General features: G+C 34.5%; 1 protein-coding gene across 3 annotated transcripts in view; it reads right to left on the bottom strand.

Moving 5' to 3' along the window:
* LOC125074628 overlaps positions 1 to 23,553 on the bottom strand; it is an 82,305-nt gene that overhangs the window by 35,265 nt on the left and 23,487 nt on the right. For all 3 annotated transcript variants that reach the window (XM_047686000.1, XM_047685999.1, XM_047685998.1), the window contains exon 2: positions 22,846 to 23,217. In XM_047686000.1, the coding sequence (XP_047541956.1) occupies positions 22,846 to 23,210 (365 nt within the window). In that variant the 5' untranslated portion in view covers positions 23,211 to 23,217. The remainder of the gene's footprint in view (positions 1 to 22,845; positions 23,218 to 23,553) is intronic.

Below are 23,553 nucleotides of genomic sequence, written 5' to 3'. Positions count from 1 at the left end.
TTGTTTAATAAAAGCCAGACGGAGCGCTCGGGACATTAAAGTGAAGCTACAAAAGCGAATACAACATCGTTTGTGCAGACCAGCTGAGTAGGCTCATCAGATATTCATTACTTAACTAAACGATAATTTTCTAAATCGACTTATGATCCAACTTAAAATTTTATTATCTGTGGTTAAAGGATAGATTTGGTGGGCTTTTAAATCAAAATGGCGGCTGTTTTCTATTTTCTAACTGATCACAATGATAAATATGATTCATAAATTGATGACAAAACGATTAAGTTTGACTTTTTCATAAGCAAAATAAATAATGGATAGGAGTTCTCTTACAGCGGGGTTTTTATTATTCTCGTATATAGGTAATTAGATTTTCTTTTTTTTAATTTATAGGGGGGGGGGGGGGTCAAACGAGCAGGAAGCTCACCTGATGGAAAGTGGTTACCACCGCCTATGGACATCCGCAACACCAGGGGATTGCAGGTGCGTTGCCGGCCTTTTAGGAAGAAGTATGCTCTTTTCTTGAAGGTTCCCGTCGCCGTCGCCGTTAGCTTTTTTTAGGGGTTAGTAGTAAGTTGCTATGCATAAGAAGTTTGACCATGAAAGAGCAACAGACAGACAGACAAACAGCATTTATATTAGTACAGATATACGTGTATATAAAAAATAAATTAACAAGTCGAAATAGTGATTCAAAATTTAAGTTGCGGTGTCCGTTGACAGTACAAATTCTAAATTCCGATGGGAATCCATTTTATAAGTTTGACGTTTCAACCAAAATGGCGGCCGCAAATGGAAGCGCGCGCTAATCTTGTTGACGAGTTGTTTTAGTTTAGAAATTTGAAGCCTAGCAGTCGGAACTGGGGAATATAAAAAAAAATAAAGGTCAAAAGGTTATTTTAACATTCTGGGATCGTAGTTTTAGTGACGAAAGCGATCTTTATAATGTTTTTTTATGTTTTAATCATGACAATGTAATCGGTCTAAGTCAAAATATATATAATGTAATTAGGATCTATTAAGTCGTGTTAATAAATTGAGTTGAATCGAAATGGCCCAGTTGTTAGAATGCGTGCATCTAAACCGATGATGGCGGGTAAATTGTAAATTTCCCACAGCTGGGCTAAGGCCTCCTCTCCCTTTGAGGAGAAAATTTGGAGCATATTCAACCACGCTGCTCCAATGCCGGTCGGTGGAATACACATGAGGCAGAATTTCGTTGAAATTAAACACATGCAGGTTTCCTCACGATGTTTTCCTTCACCTCCGAGCTCGAGATGAATTATAAACACATGTAATTAATTGCCAAAATCGGTTAAGATGCACGCGTTCTAACCACTGGGTCATCTCTGCTCGGTTGTCGTTTGTTTGTATTAATTTTAAGTGAAATTTCACTGATTTATTTTTTTCTTATATTTGTTTTAAGCGTAATTATAATTGTTTCCTAAATGAATAAATGAAATAGATAAATCTAAGGTTTGTTTATCTTTATTCCTTCTTCGATCGGCGTAGACTGTACTATCAGTGCAAACCCACTTATCAGAGATTCCGCCCAAGCATTACTTAGTATTTTGTGTTCCGGTTTAAAAGGTAAGTGTAACTCCAGGTATAGTACGACACAACTTAGATGCAGCATCTGCAATCCACGTCCGAATTAAGTGCGTATTAAAAATGATCAATCTTTATCTATTTGTTATGCGAAAATGATCTTTATGCAAACGTAATAATTTCCAATGTCATATAAACGAATACATACCCCAATTTGTTTTTGTTTTAAATTCAATGGTACATTTAAATTGTGTTTCGTACTATACTAGGGACATAAGACGATTGCTTTGGCGATTTAAGGAATGTCTATCGAAGGTAGTGACTTTTATCACGTGCGGCAATTGTCAGTCAGTCTGCCTACTTATTAAAAAAAAAAAAAAAACGCAGTCACACGAGCATACGAATTAAAATAATCCACGTCACACAAGTGGCAATATTGATACGGCGCTTGTAATCACATCGCGAGACTTTTGATTGATGGCATTCATGACGCAAAGGCATTTCAATGCCAGTGAGCATCGTTTCCCAACCTTTACACACTAAACACCCACAATATAATCTAACCCCTTGCTAATATTTGAATTTCGAATGTTGGCTATGTCATTTTAAAAATGGTAAAACTTTACTAGTAGTATGAAACAGATTCTATTTTAAATTTAGGACAAAGGAAAATTTGGAATACGCTCCATTTGTTAAATATTTACCGTTGTTTATTTTTTTTTTAATATTGATTTTCTAATGAATGAATGAACATTAAGTACTTTTATATATACAAATATGAATTACTGTACAAATCTTGATCGCGTGGAATGGCGGCAAGAATGCTAGCAGCACTTTCCCGTTGAATCGCAATTCCGATCATCTGGCTGAAAAATGAACCAGCTCGTGAGGCGAATGAGGCGAGCTATTATACTTTAATGAGGGTTTTTGCATGAATACTATTCGTACATAATACTTATGTAATAAGTATGATTTATATAACTTGGTTTCATTCAAAAACTACAAAGTCTATTAAGGCATAACGTAGCTTAATATGTTGTATATATATTTAGATATAGAAAGTATTATTTAACATCAGAAGAATTGGTTTATATTTATTACAGACTACTACTATAATAAATAAATAATAATAAAAATATATACATATAACTTTAAACTTCAAAGCAGAACACAACAATACATAGATATTCCACCTTTCCTTTGTGTAGCCGCGTTGCTTTAGGTAGGGTGAGTGAGCCAGTGTAATTACAGGCCAAGGACACAACATTTTCACGTGATTGGCGGCGCGACGATAAAAGCATACTGCTACATTGTATATAGTTTTATATTGTGGAGAGTTACACCAAGTTTGAGAACCACTGTCATGGAGGCATAGATCTTAACTATGGACAATTTCTTTAAACACCATATTGACCACGAAATATGAATGATATTTTTATTTGAAATTGGCCCTTATTGCAATGGGGTAAGATGTGCGTTAAATTAAGATTGATTTGTGTTCTCGCGCGATGATGATGGAAACGGTTCGTTCTATTGCATGTGACGTTTCTAGAACGTTCGAAATTATTGCTTTTTTAGATTCTAGACTATAATAGTTCTAACCAACTTTATCCATAGCAGACAAACCGTCAATATAAAATTGTTGACGGTTTATCTGCTCCTCCTTGAAGGGTGAATTAAAAAAGTAGCCATGTCCTTCGGGACTCGAAACTATCTCAATACCAAATCTCATCTAAATCGTTTTAGCGTTTTAAGCGTGAAGAGGTAACAGACAGAGTTACTTTCTCATTTATAATTTGAGTATATATACGTAACGTATCAAAATGGCGTTTACATTGACATATATGTCGGAGGAGCAGGATGCCGAACAGTTGGGTTCGGGGATTAATCCGACATTTGTAAGACTATGTGGGCGTGCAATGGAGATATTCACAAAATAAAACGTATTTAATATCGTCTAATCACTGTATTCATTGATTCAATAATCGTACACCACAATAATATCAAAGGATTACAATAATTCATCTCGATTAAGAGCAAATGGGTTTGCAAGCAACCATCGCATTCGAGAAGCTTGTCAAAACATAACGACTCGCGTTGCCATGACACTTACAACTCCATTCGGGGTGACCCGCTCTTATAAGTAAATCAGCCATCAAAAATTATTGCCAACTACTCGATTCATTAATTATCCAAATCAACGACTAAAGTAACCACGCTCCGATATATATATATATTATATTGGACAACATCACATACATTACTCTGATCCCAATGTAAGTAGCTAAAGCACTCGTGTTATGGAAAATCAGAAGTATTCAAAATACAAAATCAACTCATTCATTATTCAAGTAGGTAGATATGGATGCGTCATGTTGCATTGAATTATATGTAAAGACGGATCAGAAAGAAAGAAAAAAGATTCTGCAGAGAAGAACCGGCCAGAAACTCAGTAGTTACTTTCCATCATCTTAATTACCGAGTATGTCACTCTGTGTGAGTGTGTGTTTGTGTGTGTGGGTGTGTGTGTGGGCCGGTATTTGTTTGTCGTACCGTCTAAACAAACGCAGTATAATCATATTAATATATTAGGTATATTATTACATACAAATTCCGTGTGTATAGAAATTGGATATGTCGAAGAATTTGTTGTCTTTGTAATTTCGACGTCTCCTATTTCGCCGCACGATCGCGTTAATTCGAAGCTAATTAGGATATCCGTTCACTGGATGCGATATTTTAATATATATTTCGGTCCATATTCGAGGAAGCTCCTTGTTCAGTAATTGGAAATATACTTACTTTACCACATAAACAAGTCCCTCCCATTTAACCCTTAAAGTCGCAGTCAGAGAGGACAAATGTATGGGATTTCGCTTGAGCCAAATAACTTGGAAATTTTAACTTTAAGTGGTAAATAAGCGTGTTAATCTATATATATAAAAGCGAAATACCGCTCACTGATTGTTCAGGAAATATCAGAAGCTATAACACCTACAAACTTAAAATTTGGCATGTAGGTTCCTTACGGATTTTACATAACTCCACTCCTAAGCGAGTAAAACGGGAGTTGGGACTTTGTGTTTAATAAATTTCCCGCGGATAAAGCTGCAGGTTACTTAGTTATGGACTATATATATGGTTAGTTAGTTCAAATTGTTTTTATTTCCCACAGCTGGGCTACGATCTCTCGTCTAGAGGAGAAAACATTCGTCAGTTGATATGTTACTCGTCGAAGCCCCCAGGGCTGTCAATCTTATGTTAAAGTACAGGAGAATGACGTTTCCTGTGTTACCAGTTCGTACTTTTGGTTATATTTATTGTATTAAATTAAAAATGATTTGTCGACGTCGATATTTAACTAGCTATTTTTAAGTTACAATGAGTGTACACCACGTACATTGAAATTTCTCCGTTCTTAAATGTATATCAATTACCATGGTGGTTTAAAACGGTTAACGACAACGATTATGTTTCGATTCGATTACGTTGAACTGTCGATTTGCTGGTGAATCGATATATATATTATAATTATACATTATTTTTTGATGTCATAGGTTGGCACCTGAGAACATGGGCCACATGATGGTAAATGGTCATCGCCGCCCATAGACAATAGCACTGGAAGAAATATTAACCATTTCTTACATCGCCAATGCGCCACCAACCTTGGGAACTAAGATGTTATGTCCGTAGTGCCTGTAGTTACACTGGCTCACTCACCCTTTGAACTGGAACACAACAATACTGGGTATTGCTGTGTAGCACTCTACTGTGAGCCGCGTAACAGAATTCGTTCCAAAAAAAGTCATATAAATGTCTAATTAATATTTAAACCTACTCATGCATTCACTGTCGAGGACTAGACGAGATAATAACATTAAGACTCGGCAGTGTTTCCCAAGGTTTTTGCCATAGCAAAGATGTAAAAAAAAAAGTATTAAAAACAAATGCATGTACAACCCTATTCCTCGATAACGCCGCCGGTCCGTCTTGAGCATTTCATTAGATCATATAAATTGACACCCAGCTAATGGGAATGAGATCGATGTTTTATTTTTAATTAATACCTTCCTTTTATTTTTAATACTGGCCACTTCGGTGTTGAAATTAAAAAGTTGTACTTGTTCTAAGTCCGTCCCACACGTAGTGACCAAGTTTAAAAATAATTACGTTTTCAATTAATATAAATGAAAAAAAAAAGTATGAATAATTCATGTTATTGGAAAGATATTTTTTTTTCTTTTTATACAGGGAGTTGGACTGTCAAGAATACCTCTTGATGATAAGTGACCAGTGTCACCCATAGACTTCTTTAAAACACCAATGCGTTAATAACCTTGACAACTAAGATGTTATGTCCCTTGTGCCTGTAGTTACACTGGCTCACTCATCCGAGACAAAGAAACTGTGTATTACTGTACCGCCAAGTAAAAATTATCTTCGTAGTGGTAAACCGTCAGGTATGAAGCAAAAAGCTATGTCCTTCATTGGAGTTCAAGCTTGTTTTATACAGAAATTTCATCAATTTCGGTTCAGTGGTGTGGCCTTGAAAGAGCGACAGACAGACAGAGCAGACAGAAAGAGCAATCGACAGAGATGCTTTCTCATTTATAAGAATAGATAATTACACTCACTTATGAGAAAAACCAAAACAAACTCAACAGTTTTTATTAACAATTATTTTATACAGTTTAACGTTTATTTAAAAATCTCATTATTTAAAAATAATGTTACTTTGAAGGTTGAACATCCTATCTTAAACCAAGCCGGATTGGTTAAAAATAATTCGAATACATTTAATTTAATAATATTTTTATTTAATATCTAATGTAGATTATAAAATAATATACTACGTCACAATTATTTTTATAATCTATACAAAGAAAAAGAAAAACAATATTCTAAACAGCTATTTCCGTTTTCCCGCCAACTGTCACCTTTGCAGATAATAAATGCGCGTCTAAACGCTCACTCGGCTGTCAAACGTTTTGTTCGAACTTGGAACGCGCCGACGAGCAAATACAAAGCGAGATTAAGAGCACTGGCAGGTGAGACGAAATCGGATGGCGCTTGTCAGGAAAATTCAAATTTGGAACGTATTTCTTTAAACTATATTCGTTTTGTTTTTATTTTAAATTTCATTCATTACAGGAAAAAATGATAATAAATATTGTTTTTTTAAGGTTTTTATATTATTGATCGTCAATAAAATGATTTAAATATTTTTAATTCGACAATTTAGAAACCGGATTAGAGAAAAATTAAATTAAAAAGCAGCGGAATTATTATAACAATTATTTTCGATTTAAAAATATATAATATTTTGTAACGTTAAAAATTCGTAACTCCATGTTCTATGTTTAACTTTTGGTTCAACATTTTCAGGGCGCTTTGCTCTTAGTACGATTACAGGAAAAGTGTGGACTTGCCATAATTAAAAAAATATATTTTTTTTTTTAATATGTATATTGCATTGTATTGATAAATGAATTATATTTATTAAGTAATTCACGAAATTAAGTATAGAAAGAGAAATGGAAATGTATAGAAAACTCTTTGATTATATATATAATTAGATAGAGTATCCCAATACAAAAGAACTAAAACGAAGCCAACTTCATTATCTTGGTGTGTGTGACGGCTACGCTTGACACGCCGAACGTCACGCTGCTTTACTAGTGTGCGTGTACTTAGGCCAACTGGTGACCAAAGTTTAGAGAGTCCTGGGCTAACACTACTTACCCACCTAAGACATATCTGAACGTAGACTTGAATTAAATTAATTAAATGGGTTTGATTAATTGCAGGACTCAAACCATACGATCTGTTTAATTTATTAAAGTTATGGATTATTTCGCATTATCGTCTATTTTTGACTTTGACTTGACTTAGCTGGGGCCCCCTTGAATCCACAGGGCCCTGGGATGTAGCCCAAAAAGCCATATGGTAGATCCGGCTATCCACTATTTTTTTTGACGGGGTCTCAGCTTTGACAGTCAAACTAGACTTATAACAATACGTACACCAAATATTAATTATTTTAATAATTTGAAACATATAGAATAAATTAAAAATATATATTTTTTCATGAGAAACGATTACATACACATATGTTGCCACAGCAAAAAAAAAATAACACTTAAAAACTTCTAAACAGAAACGACATTATATATTATTTATAACCCTATTGGCTTATCCATATAAATCTAACTCCTCTACCCTACAAGGGTTACACTGAGATGCATCCACTTCTTGCGTAGTTTTTTAGTTTCAATTTTAGTGCAGACGCTCGACAATAGTTAGAACACCTAGTCAACCTACATTTGACAGTTCAGAAATACAATCATAAAAAACGTATTATGTCCCTGGACTATGTGTATTTAGGAACTACAAAGCACTTTTATAAGTTAAAATTCACATGTGTATTTATATTAAATATTATTAGATCGTTTATTTATATATAATTTTATGATATAGTTAGGCAGATGAACAAATCTTATGGGTCATCAACTCATCACCGCTCATACACAATGGCGCTGTATGAAATATTAACCATTCCTTACATCGCCGATACGCTATTAACCTGTGGAATTAAGATGTTATATCCGTAGTGTCTGAAGTTAAACTGATTTTCCTTTCGAATTGGAAAACAACAAAACTAAATATCGCTACTTTAATAATATCTGATGATAAATATCCCCACCCAGACGGCCTTGCACAAAACCCTACCACCAAGTTTTTTTTTTTTTTTTATGTCATAAGGTGGCAAACGAGCAGGAGGCTCACCTGATGGAAAGTGACTACCACCGCCCATGGACATCTGCAACACCGGGGGGCTTGCAGGTGCGTTGCCGGCCTTTCAGGAAAGAGTACGCTCTTTTCTTGAAGGTTCCCAAGTCGTATCGGTTCGGAAAAACCGCCGGCGAAAGCTGGTTCCACAGAGTGGTTGTGCGAGGCAGAAAATGTCTTAAAAATCGCGCTGTTGTGGATTTTCGGACATCTAGGTGGTGCGGGTGATATTTGGAATTTTGACGAGATGTCCGAAGGTGAAATTCAGCAGCCGGGATTAATTCGAACAATTCCTCGGAACATTCCCCGTGATAAATTCTGTAGAAGATGCAGAGCGATCCAACATCTCTACGCAAAGCCAAAGGATCAAGCAGATCGGAAAGGGCTTGATCGTCGATAATTCGAGCCGCTCTACGTTGGATACGGTCAAATGGAAGGAGCTGGTACTGGGGAGCACCCGCCCAAAGGTGAGAGCAGTATTCCATGTGAGGCCGAATTTGCGCCTTGTATAGTCTTAGACGATGGGCCGACGTGAAATACTGTCTTGCCTTGCTGAGCACACCAAGCTTTTTTGATGCCAATTTGGCTTTGCCTTCCAATTGACCGCGGAACTGAACGAGACTCGAAACATCAACGCCAAGTATTCCGATACTAGCTGTAGCGGCTAACGGAATGTTCTCGAATCGTGGAGATACGACAAATGGTGTTTTTTTAGCGGTTAACGCGCAAACTTGCGTCTTTTTGGGGTTGAAGTGAACTAAGTTTAGCCGACCCCAGTTCGAGACTTTGTTTAACGAAGACTCGATTTCAGATACAAGTTTGTTCCGGTTTTCTTCGACGTTTTCCCGAGAAATATTAGCACGGCCGGTGTATGAGGTGTCTACGGTGCTGTCGTCTGCATAGCAATGAATGTTACTGATTTGCAACAAGTCATTGATATGCAGAAGAAACAGAGTGGGTGATAGAACGCAGCCTTGTGGAACACCAGCATTGACGAATTTTAAGTCAGAGCATGCACCGTCGACAACGACCTTGATGCTCCGATCTGCCAAAAAACTGGTAATCCAATTGCATAATTTTCCGGGAAGCCCATAGGAAGGAAGCTTCGAAAGAAGCGCTTTGTGCCACACGCGATCGAAGGCCTTCGCTATGTCCAGACTGGCTGCTAATGCCTCCCCTTTGCTCTCAACTGCTTCCGCCCATCTATGAGTAAGGTAAACTAGAAGATCACCGGCTGAGCGACCCCGACGGAAACCGTACTGGCGGTCGCTAATCAGCTGGTACTCCTCTAGGTACCGCAGGAGCTGGCAGTTTATAATGGACTCCATTACCTTGGAGAACAAGGAGGTGATGGCTATAGGCCTATAATTGGACGGGTCTGAGCGGTTGCCCTTTTTAGGGATCGGATGCACCAAAGCAGTCTTCCAGGAGTTCGGGACGACGCCGAATGCATAGGATTGCCGGAAAAGACGCGTTAAGACCGGCGCCAACTCGGGAGCACAAGTCCGTAGCACGATTGGAGGGATGCCATCGGGTCCACTCGACTTATGAATATCCAAGGAAAGAAGTGCTTTACGAACTGCACTTTGCCGGAATTTAACCTCCGGCATCGTGGTATCACACCGCGGGATTGTTGGTGGTGACTTTCCTCGGTCATCCAGAGTCGAGTTCGCTGCGAAGAGAGAGCCTAAAAGATCAGCCTTCTCCTTCGCTGTATGGGTGAAATATTTGTATATACATATAAACTAAATAAAAATATATTACCGAAGTGTAACTGTTTTCTTGACGGTACTCGTTGAGTCAATATTTCGATATCAATTTCCTCATCTAGAATTAGACTAGTTCACCGTTCAAACCGGAACACAACAATACTAATAGCTGAGTACGGCTGTTTGACGGTAGAATATCTATTATTAACTATCCAAAATATTTTGTGAGTGTTGAGATGGAGATATCTCAAATATCTTTACTAATATAATAAACGCAAAAGTAACTCTATCTGTCTGTGTGTTGCACTTTCACGGCCGGACCACTGAACCGAATTTGTTGAAATACCCTACCCTAAAACGTGGACGAAGCCGATGACAAATATTTTACAATAAGTAAAATTGTGCTCCTTCAAAATAATTGAACTCTGTGTACCTTTTTCTAAGTTCAACACTCAAGCCACGACCAATTTGAAAATACAAGATTACGATGAAGAAAAATTACTAAAAACACACGGTCGTTATTTTTATTAGTACAATATATTTGTTTTATTGTTTGTCTTTAGGAAGTAAATAACTACATCAAATTTATATATTATCTGTTGATAAGATAATATTTAATTTATTGTGAGGGATTGAAACGATTAATAGTATTGTAGAGAGATATTTTTAACTTTGCCGTTTCATAAATTCGAATCATTTGTAAAAAAATACATTGGTAAAGAAGGCATATTATTCGATACAAGATTATATTGATGATAAAAAATCGTGGAGTTAATGCTTGTTGACTTCCAGGCAGGAGACATAACATACATATATAATTGTACTTAACTAACATGACTGTATTTTTAAATGTTGAAAAAGAGAAACTACTGAGTTTCTTGTCGGTTCTTCTTGGTAGAATCTACATTCCGAACCAGTGGTAGTTTTACTTTAAATAGTTTGTTAAATGACGATTCAAAAATGTTTGTAAAAGCCTACTCGAATAAAGTATATTTTGATTTTGTAGTTTATTTTTTTTTATTAACTAGTTGAACCGGCGACGGCGACCGGCGACCGCGCAAAAGTTGTAAAACATTATAGCACATTAAGCTGATTGGTCAAAAATGCACAAAGATTATTCTAGTTACCGAAAAGTTGAATTATAATGAGTTCTAAGTATATTCTTTACTTAGGAAATGATTCTCCATACAAATCTCCATCCCCCTTTTCACACCCTTAAGGGATCGTTATTTTTCTTCCCCGGAACGGAGTTACTTTCGCATTTACAATATTAGTAGGGATCGATAGGCAGGCTTCTAAATGAATCTAATACTTTGGTATTTAATCTTTGGATGGATATAGAGGTAGGGGACGACCAACGAAACGATGGATGGATGTGTGAAAGACGATATTGCTGGAAACATGTGAGATGTCGTCAGACAGACAAGTATGGAAGAAGAAGACACGCTGCGCTGACTTTGGTATTGAATTTGTGACCTTATAGTTTAGATCTGGTAGTTCTGTCAGATCAAAATGCTAATTGTTTAAATGTTAAATAATTAATAAGCGTGTTATATTGCAGTCTGTTGTATTTATTAAATAGAGTATTGTTAAAAAAATTGTTATTGGAGGCTAACGTAACTATTAATGCTGTATATACCTATTAAGTGTTTGAAATTGTATCTGTCATTTTATCGTATTCTAGTTTTAAGTGCTATATTTCAAATATTGTGGTGTAACGATTAAATAAATAAATAAAAAAAAATCATATTAACCCTACATCAAATAAAAGGAGTTAAGTAATTATCCGTAAATGCTAATGCTACTAATATTGGGCAAAGGCTCAACTGAACTTATTCTAACACTCCGTTCCAATGCGAATTCACTCGACACAATAGGTCCTGATATTTTCTTCACCCCCAAGCACGAGATGTTACTATAAACACAAATAAAGCCATGAAATTTATTCATATTAGTGTTTTTTTTCCGGGATTGAACTCGTAATCTTCAGTTAAGATTCACCTATTCGAGCCACTAGGCCGTATATGTTGTGGTAAAAAAAAAATCTACAATAAATAATATCTGTTGAGTTTCAATGTTATATCGATATGGTCCAGGAGGCAGCGTTGATAATTACAAAATCATTTCGTGTCGTTTTTAATTATATTATTATCTTAAGTTATTTGTCTCGTCGATATAGTGGCGAGCTAATAAGGCTGCATATCTTGAGATCTTCGGTTCAAACACAAGGTTGAGAAATTAAAAAGTTTAATAAATTGAATTTTTCCGTCGAGAAATTCTCAATAGTAATCTGGAAGTCGATAGTGTACAGAAAATAAATCTGTAGTCTGGTTATAAGGACATATCAGGAATGAATATTGTTTGCATCAGAAACGTTGAACTAGAACGTTACAGAAATTCAAATAAAAGAAAAAACTAAAATTCGAACATGTCATTTCGAAGCAATTGAAAATCGAAAAAAAAATCCGAACACTTTCGATCCAAAATAAATTTCATTTTAAAAAGAAATCTTTTACAAATACATATTTTTTAAATTAAGAACGTTATTATTGAAACGATTATGAAAAAATCTTGTTAAAAACAATCAATTCGAATCATTTTTTATTTAAAACTACATAACCAATACTTTCACGAATTATAAAATCATCACGTGTTTTAACGGTCAAAGAAATTCTTGAACATTGTAAAACTATTAATACTATTCTATACCTTAATCAGTAACAAATAAGATTCAATATCGCTTACATTAATATTTCTTGAAATACCAATGCATCATCATCAAATACAGGTGTAATGAAATGTAAATTCATACGAAATTAGACTCTAATACTCAAGAAATACATTTTAAAATTCATTGTAGGTACTAATTTAATTGGAGCAAATCTTGCTTGAGCTATTATTATCAGGTCATAATTTGATAGTGTTCTCTTTTTAAAATGTAATTCCATTTTTATTTTATTTTTTAAATTTAGGCCAGTTTTATACTATTTACATTTTACGTAAGCAATTTTACACGGAGTGCACTTTGTACTGGAAGTGTTGCGCAAATGCGCTCTGGTCAATGAACCTTCAGCTGTCGCGGGTTTGATGATCCATTCGTAACTATATTTTATTATTGAAGTTATATGAACTTCTTTAGGCGCGTTATAAAAAATATTAGAGTTCATTTTCAAATCAAGAGCTGAGATGGCCCAGTGGTTAGACCGCGTGCATTTTAACGGATGATCGCTTGTTCAAACCCAGGCATGCACCACTGAATTTTCATGTGCTTAATTTGTGTTTATAATTCATCTCGTGCTCGGCGGTGAAAGAAAACATTGTGAGGAAACCTGCATATGGCTAATTTCAACGATATTCTGCCTCATGTGTATTCCACCAATCCGTATTGGAGCAGCGTGGTGGAATATGCTCCATACCTTCTCCTCAAAGGTATAGGAGACCTTAGCTCAGCAGTGGGGATTTACAGGCTGTTAATGTTTAAAAAAAAAGAGTTCATTGTTATGACGTGTACATTCACGTCACCCACATGAAATCTACACTAAGAAGTTGCTCGCAAAACTGCCAATAAAGTGTCACGTCGCTTGATATAGACAACTTTAGACCTTATCATAATTTACAATGGTAATATTATTACAAGTAGTTATATTTTTTTATGGCATTGGTTGGCGGACGAGCATATGGGCCACCTGATGGTAAGTGGTCACCACCGCCCATGGACAAAGGCGCTGTAAGAAATATTAACCATTCCTTAAATCACCTATGCGCCACCAACCTCGGGAACTAAGATGTTATGTCCCTTGTGCCTGTGATTACACTGGCTCACTCACCCTTCTAACCGGAACACAACAATATAAGAGCACTGTTATTTGGCGGTAGAATATCTGATGAGTGGGTGGTACCTACCCAGACGGGCTTGCACAAAGTCCTACCACCAAGAAAATAAATATGAACCAATCGTCGTTATTAAACCGCCAAACGTAAAAAAAAGTATTGCTTCTTAATGTTATTGTATTCCAGTCTGAAGGGCGAGTAAGTCAGTGTACATACAGCCTAAAACATCTCAGCTAACTTTTCTTACACAGATTATATCTATTAGCGACTATTCATGAAGTCCGTCTGCGTATCTAATTGAAATTAAATCTGTACTAATATTATAAACGCGAAAGTAACTCTGTCTGTTTGTTGACGTCACGGCCATTACGAAGTGTTCGCATGTAAGGTCGATTTACTAATTAGATAAAATAAATATTATATTTAAATATCAGCTCGCTCTGCACAGCGTCTTGACCGCGCGCCCATTTTCATATTTTTCTCTTTTCCCGCGCTTTCGCGATGTGTCACTCGAGATGACAGATGCATAAATACACAGATAATATATATTTATATAAAATATAAATCTAATACTAATGAATATGTCATTATAGATCTGTGTAATTACACGAAGCAAGCTTGAAGCTGTTTTATGCCTAATATCTAACCAAGCGCTAAATCGCGAGCCAGCATACTAGATATATTATTAATAAAGAGTCATATTATTAACGGTGACATTCTCGAATCTCGGTACTATGTTAGGTAATCAACACTCTGTAGTATACATATTTATACATTACATATTACATTACATATTATACATTAATATTCATTTTTTCCAATTCGCTATTTATGTTAATAGATAAGAAAATCGGTATTTTTTTTTTGTGACAAACTTAATTTAATGAAAATGATAATCGAATCAAAATATACTTTATTCAAGTAGACTTTTACAAGCACATTTGAATCGTCATTTAACAAACTATATTAAGTGAAGCTACCACCGGTTCGGAATGTAAATTCTACCGAGAAGAACCGGCAAGAAACTTTTTTAACAGTTATGTTAGTTAAATACAATTATATATGTATGTTATATATCCTGGAAGTCAACAAGCATTAACTCGACGTTTTTTCATCATCTATATAATCTTGTATCGAATACCTTCTTTACCAATGTATTTTGTTAAATTTAATTCAAGCGAGTGCGACATTTTTATTTTAAATACTGAGACTGTCAAAGCTGAGAACACGTCGGGAACAATAGTGGTCAACAGTTGCCCTAAGTACACGCACACTAGTTAAGTAGCGTGACGTTCGGCGTGTCATGCGTAGCCGTGACACACACCTAGATAATGAAGTTGGCTCGTTCGTTTTAGTTCTTTTGCAGTGTGACACTCTATCTAGATATATTTAAATATTCTAAACTCTTAGCATTCGTTTCATTTGATTATAAAAACACAATGTAACATAATATTCTCGATTTTAAAATACAAGTCTCAATTAAAAATTAAAGACAGATGGAGTGCACGGAACGTTATAGTGAAGCAAGAAAAGCGAATACGAAAAACATTACTTATCTTCTATTATGACTGCGAATACTTTTATAATATTTCAAAAGTATTTTACTAAATAAAAAAATGGCGGCAATATTCGTCCGATAAATATTAATAATAAAATCAATGTATTGAATCATACGTTTGAGTTTCGAACGCGAGCCGCACAATTTTATTTTCGATTCTATAAACAATTATTTTGAATATAGAACAGGTGTTCGAATTAAAAAATATATCTACGAGCCTTACTTTCATCTATCTTTGTAAAACAATCTTTAGCACATTTCAAAAGTAGAATAATTAAAAGTTAAAAAAATAGAGCAACTTTTTAAAAAATACACCTTTTTATTGTATAAAAGTGCATCCACACAAGTGGCCCAGTTTCCAACAGGTCCACATTTAATCCTGGAAGTGTGAACTCCGCTACCCACGAACGGAAGCAGCGCCAACTGTTCACGTGATTTTTTTTATTCGCGACTATAAAACATACGGCATTCGTTAACTCCTAACCTTTTTTTAATATTTTTATCAGACTTTTGTATTGTAAAATGTAATTTAATTTAATATTATCCAAATCAAGTTCGAAGTATTTTTTTTTATTAATAGCTGTAAATATAATGTAAGTAAATTATAATTCCATGTCATAAGTTTTTATTTTTTAAAATTATACATTTATTATAATATATGCAAATGCAGAATAAAAATCATCTTTAAGCATATATACTAGAAGAATTTTTTTCTTCTACTATATATATTTAAAGATGATTTTTCTGGTATTTTCTGAATTAACAAAGGGAACAATTATATATCAATAAAATCCCATATACATATATTAAATACCGCATCGACTTTTGATAGCAGCGATGTCTCTATAAACTATCATTAAAAATGTAATCACACAAAATTTAAATTTAGATCAAAGCGTAATCAAGAACAATATTAAAAAAGCAGCTATATATAAAAATTTCAAATTTAGAACGTTCGCTGTCAAAATTATGGCACAGATTAAATACAACTTCCGAGTAACGTTTGTTCTCTTTAACTTTCGCTGAAACTTCTCTAGTCGCCGATCACTACTATTAGCGTTCAATACACAAAATTAAGAATGCATATCTAAGAACCTTATTACTAAGAAATAAAGCCTATATTTGTTTGTATAGAATGATTTCGAATTTGGTAATATTAGAATTTGATACGCATAATTAATGTTGCGTGTTATGTCGATGTTATTTATATGGTACTAAGGTTGATTTTCGTTTGTTTTAATATATATTGAAAATTGTTATTGTTTAAAAATATTCTGCCATGCATGTTGCCAACTCGAGACGTAGTGGCGTGATGTGACAAGCGTTTTTTCATTCGTTAATGTTGATTAATTTGAGGACTCTATTCCTCAGTTTTAAGGTTTAAAATAAAATAATTTTCAAGATTTCTCATTAAAATTCTGTATGCGATTGCATAATTCGTATTTATCAATTTTTTGAATTAAATTTAAAGTTTTTAAAATTGCACGTTTTGTAATGTTCTTGCAATTTTTGGCGGGAATTATTTCAATTGTGTTTAGAATGACTACGAACAAAAACTTTTAATTTGAAATGTCACATAAATTTTAAACTTGGAATCTCATTGAATTTTGTTCCAAGTATTGAAAGAGGTTGAATAATAACAATCTTTATACTTTATATTTGACACATCGTTCGTTTTTTAAAGTTTAAAATCATTCTTTTTAATTCATGTTGATGATTTAGTTAGTCAAGGCATGTTGAACGGATTTTGATGTCACTTTCGCTAGTAACGGAAGCCGTCTATTTCCGTTTCCGAATAAGGATTTGCTGCAAAATTATTTAATGATAATATTTAACTGATATAATCTATATTAATATTATAAATGCGAAAGTAACTCTGTCTGTTGCTCTTTCACGGCCAAAGTGCTGAACCGATAACGATGGAATTTGGTACCAAGTAAGCTCGAATTACGAGGAAGCACATAGTCTACTTTTTTTGGTTAATACCTGTCGACCCAACCCATAAACGCGAGCGAAGCCGCAGCGACAACTAGTTAGTTAAAATTTATAATTTGAATAATGAGCGCGCATTGGCGAATTTAAGACGTTTTTTTTTGGGAGACAAAACTAGGAAGTATAAAACATATATTTTTTTAATAAATCCGCAAGTGTGAGATCTTGACCCATGTGTCTGATACGGCAAATATAATAATTCATTGTTTTAATTCAGTAATTAAAGTGTTCAGTTAATTATTTACAACGTTACCTATAATTAAAAATGTTTATGTAATCTATAGTAATATTATAAATGTGAAAATAAATCTGTCTGTCTGTTTGTTACGTACACGGGTAAACCATTGAACCGATATTGAAATTTGTTATGAAGCAAGCTTGATCTCGAAGACATCGTCTCATACCGTAACCGTACCCACAAGCCTACACCATGAAGAACTGCCCGGGTACCGAGCGGGTTTTTCATTAAAAGAAATGAGTACTTATATGCCTTTATGCCTCTGTATGTTTGTGTTCTGTGTGTTCGTAAACTCTTCACCCGATTGTGATGAGACTGATGGTCCAAAAACATTTCTACGTTTGTCCTTCAATATAATAGTAACGGCGACCCTTATTTACCGGGTACGGTATTAAGTGTACTTAAATAACCTTTTATTAATCAACAAAAAATATTGATAACACTATTTTTAAATCAGCGTTACTGTCAATATCGCTCGATGCCAAATTCTATAAATAAAAAACATTAAGATCAAATCGTCTGAACGAAAATTATTTATTGCTTGATTGTCTATATATAAATAAATGACAAACGGGACTTAATAAATTCAACTTTGCGTATGACTAACATTAAAAAAAAAAAAAAAAAATTTGACAATTCGCGTCAAATTTTTTTTGTTATCTGTCAGTTTTCGATTAAACAACAAATTACGTTGTATAAAAAAAGACTTTTGTAGATCTTACGGTACGTATATTTTCTATCAATATTTTTTTAGCAAATCGCATTGAATATGTAATTTTATGGTTTTTTATCGAACAATTTATTGTGGTAAGTCACCAGTGCCCAAACTTTGGCGCCGTAAGAAAAACTTTTTACTTAACCTTGGAAGCTAAGATATTGCTCTTTTTGTTTATGTCCCTTGGACCTATAATTACACTTACTGAACCTTTAAATAAGACCACACCAAACCCACCAAGTGGAGTTTGGTGGTACCTACCCAGATGAGCTTGCACAAAGCCCTGCAATCAAGTACAACACGATCAAATTTTAGAAATTTTAAGCGACATTGTGTTTAATTTAAATAAATAATCTATTATACCCTGTATAAGTTAGTTTGATCTTTTTGACAGATGTCAATTTTTCTAATCGACATAAATTTGCAATGATGAACATATTATTTTCTTAATTTAATGTTTTTTAAAATTGTAAAAATATTTTAAAAAATACATATAATACAAAAATCCCTAATGATTCAAGCGTTATCCGAAAATTTTAAGACTTTATTGCTTCGATTAAATAGAAACACTGAAAATAATAGACGCTTGAACAATGTTACATCGCACGGACGGTAGGGACGCGAATGACAGGCGGTAACTGCTACAAATATCGATTACAAAAAATCCTTATTAAAGATCATTGTTAAGTTATTGTTACGAACGGGGGTCCTTTTGGTTGGGGTCTCTTTAGCTGGTATAACTCTTTTTAGAAAAATAAGGTAAGGTAATTGAATTCCAATTTGAATCACGCATTCCACCGTTCCATCGACCGTTATATAAATGTTATATTTTCTGTTTCCCATCACTAGTCCGTCTGTCAAAAAGATCAAGCTAACTTGAACAGGGTATAACAATAATTTAAGGTGTGAAGTTGTCTATTTGAGACGACACGTAATTGGCGGATTAGCGAGCAACGTCATCGTGTAGATATGACGTCACAATAGTTCATCTATACATATCATAAAATTGGAGTGTCTGTTGGTAATATTAAAATAACCCATTTTTACTAAATGCATATGTATGTATACACGGTACATATACCAAAACAACATTTTTTACAATTTTTGTCTGTCAGTCTGTTCAAGCTAATCTCTGGAACGGCTGAACCGATTTCGACGGGACTTTTACTGGCAGATAGCGGATGTAATAAGGAGTAACTTACTACTTTTATTATATATAGAATAAAAATAGAATCACGGTACAATATCCAAACAACGCGCACGAAGTCGCTGGCACAGCTAGTAACTAATAAATTCATCGCAATCGGCTCAGTACTTTAGATAGAAATCTGTGACAATTTAACAAGCAGACAAACAACACAATTATTAATATATATATAAGAAGATCTATTATAATATGTCATTTATTAAGTGTGACATCTAAAATTTGTACATTATGATTTTATAATGTAAATAATCCTATTAAAAATACACGTAGTTTAAAGTTCTACCTAAATGCGTTTGAAGTAACACCAGGCGATGTTTATGAGAACTAGACGTGACGACAGACATTCAACAGTCGGCAACATTTAGATAAATAAGGGAGAAGCGAATGTAACTACTTTTTTACGAATCTGACATTTTGTTTTTTTTTTTTGAGTTTATTTGTGCCGAGAGGGCACGGATTATCTCGCCAATGTCACTTACAAATCTTAGTAATTAGTGAACTACAAACGTTTAACAAAAATTATCTGACGTCAAATAATACTGTCATAAAATAAATTACTAGTCAAATTCGAATTCATCACCCGTAGTGGAATAAGTTACAATCCTTCTCGTTAACATAAGTTTACTTTTAAACATTTGAAAATTATGTGACATAAAAAAAAAAAACTTTTATTGAAATCCCTTAAAAACGCATCTTCATCAATTTAAAGCCGTGGTAGCTTTAATTGTGAAGATGATTTTTTAATCTACATATTGCGTTTCAAAATGTAGATTATACCAAAAATAAGCAAGATCATCGATAGTCGATAGCTGTAATGGCGCTCATACACGTGTTAATCCTCGGGATACAGTTATTCTTAGCTTGTATATTTATAATCTGTGAACATTTAATAAAAAAAAAATGATTCGAAATAATGACAAACAGAAATTTATTTAAATTAAAATATGAATATATAAATATTTCACCGTATTAAATAAGCGAGAACAATTTGTTATTCAAATAAGACAATATGATATATATATATATAATTAAATAATTTTCTGTCTAGTAGTCTTGAAATGCACGTCACTTATATCAATGTTATGCGGAGGAATGAGGACCATGTTGCGAGGAAGGTCTTGAGGAAGGGACCAACGATGGATGGATATGTGACGACGATATGGCTGGAAAAAATTTTACTTGTGAGACTATATAAATTACATAAAATATTTTTTCAATTAATATAGCTATTACTAACAGTATTTAGAACGGGATATTTACCATGTTTTTTATTTTTATTTGGTGGAGCTCGATATTTCGACATTATCTACGAATGTCTTGTTCACGAGTAATAAAAATAAACATGTTAATTTAAAATCCAATATAAATATTAAATAACTCAAAATTAACGCAAACACTATCGTAAAATGTCAAAAAGTTATATTGTCGATGGACGTGGATGGTTATAGAGGAAGATGACGACCAAAGAAACAATGGATGGATTGTGTGAAGACGAAGTAAGCATGTCACTCGTGAAATGACGTCAGACAGAGAAGGCAAACGAGGCCTTTAAACGAGGCGTGATGCTTGCGGGTTGGCATGGCGGAGACGACTAGTGCAGTTGAGTCTCGCTGACTGTACTGGCCGTCTTCGCGTTTCGACTCCACTACGATGCATCATTTATAAATCTATGAACAGACTTGACATCGATATACACTATCAAACTCTCCTTAAGAAATCTTTATTGCACGCTTTAAGTGAATAATCATTGTTATTGTGAATATGCCGATGGTGTTACAAATAAATAAATAAATAAATAAATATGCCAGTCTGTAAAAAAAAGCATATTTTAATTTTGAAATCATAAAATAAAAATTAAATAAATAGTAACCCAAGGGAAAAGCGTTATTCCCCTTCTACGTGACCTTCCCTCTCTTTGTATCTATCTCTCTCTAACATGTCTTTTTAAAAAAAACTAGCTTTTTATTATCGTTTTAATTCACACGAGATTTTTAATACCGATTTCATTTCATTGTCTATGTAATATATTATGAATTTTATTTGAATTTTTGCTACGAATTTGAACATATAAAACATACAGCTATGTATACATCTATTTGGGAGACATACACAATTAAAAACTATGTTAATGTCGAAACACTTGGACCTTGGAGTAGTGGTGCAAAAAGCTTCATTAAAAGTATAACACGTCGCCTCATTGCCACTGGTGACAGGAGGGCTGGTGCGTTTCACCCAGATGATCGAAGTTGCGATTCACACCCCTAAGAGGATGAAATGGGGGATTGGAAGTTCGTGTTTTATATATTTCACGAGGTCAAAGACGCAGGTTCAGCGAGTATTTGTATATATTCAAATGACATAACAATTGTCGTGTAAATGTAGAACTCTATAATCTTTTAGGATTTAAATAATCTTACTCATACCTATCACATAGCTTTATATCGAACCCGATAATGTCTTATCATTTCCGAATACATATTTAAACATATATTAAATTTGTAAAACTTATGCAAAATCAATATAATTCCAAGGTTTAATTTAACGTCTGTCTCTTGTAAACGAATTTCATGTGTATAATAGTCAGCCAGGGAATAAAATCCACTAACAAATCGTCAGTTTGTTACAATCGAATCGAAATGCGATCTGTACTAACACAATGATCCAGTTGCGGTTGCGCGGGTACCGTTAGATTTAAATTAGTGGAATTATATCACTTTTTTATGGCATAGGTCGGACGGCAAATAGGCGACGGTAAGTGGTTACGATGCCCAAGACATTGGTGCCGTAATACCATCACTGTGAAATATTTATTGATACAGAAATGTTGTAGATGGCCTTAGCTTGATGGACTCCGTCAGTCCGTCCGACTCCCGGCTCGGGGCTTAAAAGATAGGGAGTGACCCTGGGATCATGGATACTCGAGCTGGGATCCTCACGTGTTCTGTTTCGGGCGGCGGAGTTGTACGGGATATCGAGATTACCTTTGCCCCTGAGGAGAGCTCCACGGAGAACTAGAGAGAAAGAGAAAGAATGAAATGGTGCCAACATGCGTTATATCGCAAAGATCTCGAAGTCTACATTACGCATGTATCATAGGCAATCCAAGACTATGCGTAGACAATTCGCTTATTGGAATTATTTTGAAATGTATATATTCTGGGTTCAAAATCTTGCCACCGCGATTCAGAAACGAACATTAATTGATCTGCGCCATCTACTGGTATAACATGCACTTATAAGCTAGTGTTGATAACTTACCCATCAACGCCAACGAAGGTCTCCTTAGCCGTCACACCATTGAAATGAACTCTGTTTTCAATTTCACCATCAATTAACACATCAGTCATTACGAAATTAATAATCTCCCTATTTAAATGCCGCCTCAAGTACTTTATTTCACTCAAAACTCGCTTGTCTATGAAACTGTCGTTACTCACTTCGTGTCTATGCCTTAATTTCAAATCACTTTGTCTTTGGCTAGAGTTCGAATGTTCTAAATTCAAATCGCTGTCAATGTCACAGTTTATCGAACCTAGTAGCAGGAGGAGGAGGGCTGGCGACCGGAGCATTTTCTTCCACGCTATCGGTGACTTTTTCTTCGCTTTTGGTGATTTTAACTCCATCGCTGATCTGAAAATAAATTTTACTATAAATGATAATGTTTTAACTATATTTATCATATTACAAGATAGGATAATACCTTCACTGTTTATAGACTGACCTCGTTTGAAATTTTTAACATTTCTGACACGAACTATTTTTTGATATTTTATGTCCCTTGTGTCTGAAATTACAGTGTTGTTCAATGTTCAATTGCACGCATTGGGACCTTAGCTTTGCTGGACCGGACTGAAGTTAGCCACAGGACCTTTAGTTTTTGGAAACAGCGTGGGTTTGCAGCCGATAACCATAGCTAAAAAATGTATATGAAAGTAATATAATATAAACTTTCTATTATCGTTTATG

Source organism: Vanessa atalanta, chromosome 28, assembly GCF_905147765.1.
Source record: "Vanessa atalanta chromosome 28, ilVanAtal1.2, whole genome shotgun sequence".
Classification (NCBI taxonomy): Eukaryota; Metazoa; Arthropoda; class Insecta; order Lepidoptera; family Nymphalidae; genus Vanessa; species Vanessa atalanta.
This window is presented reverse-complemented; position numbering and strand designations above follow the sequence as displayed.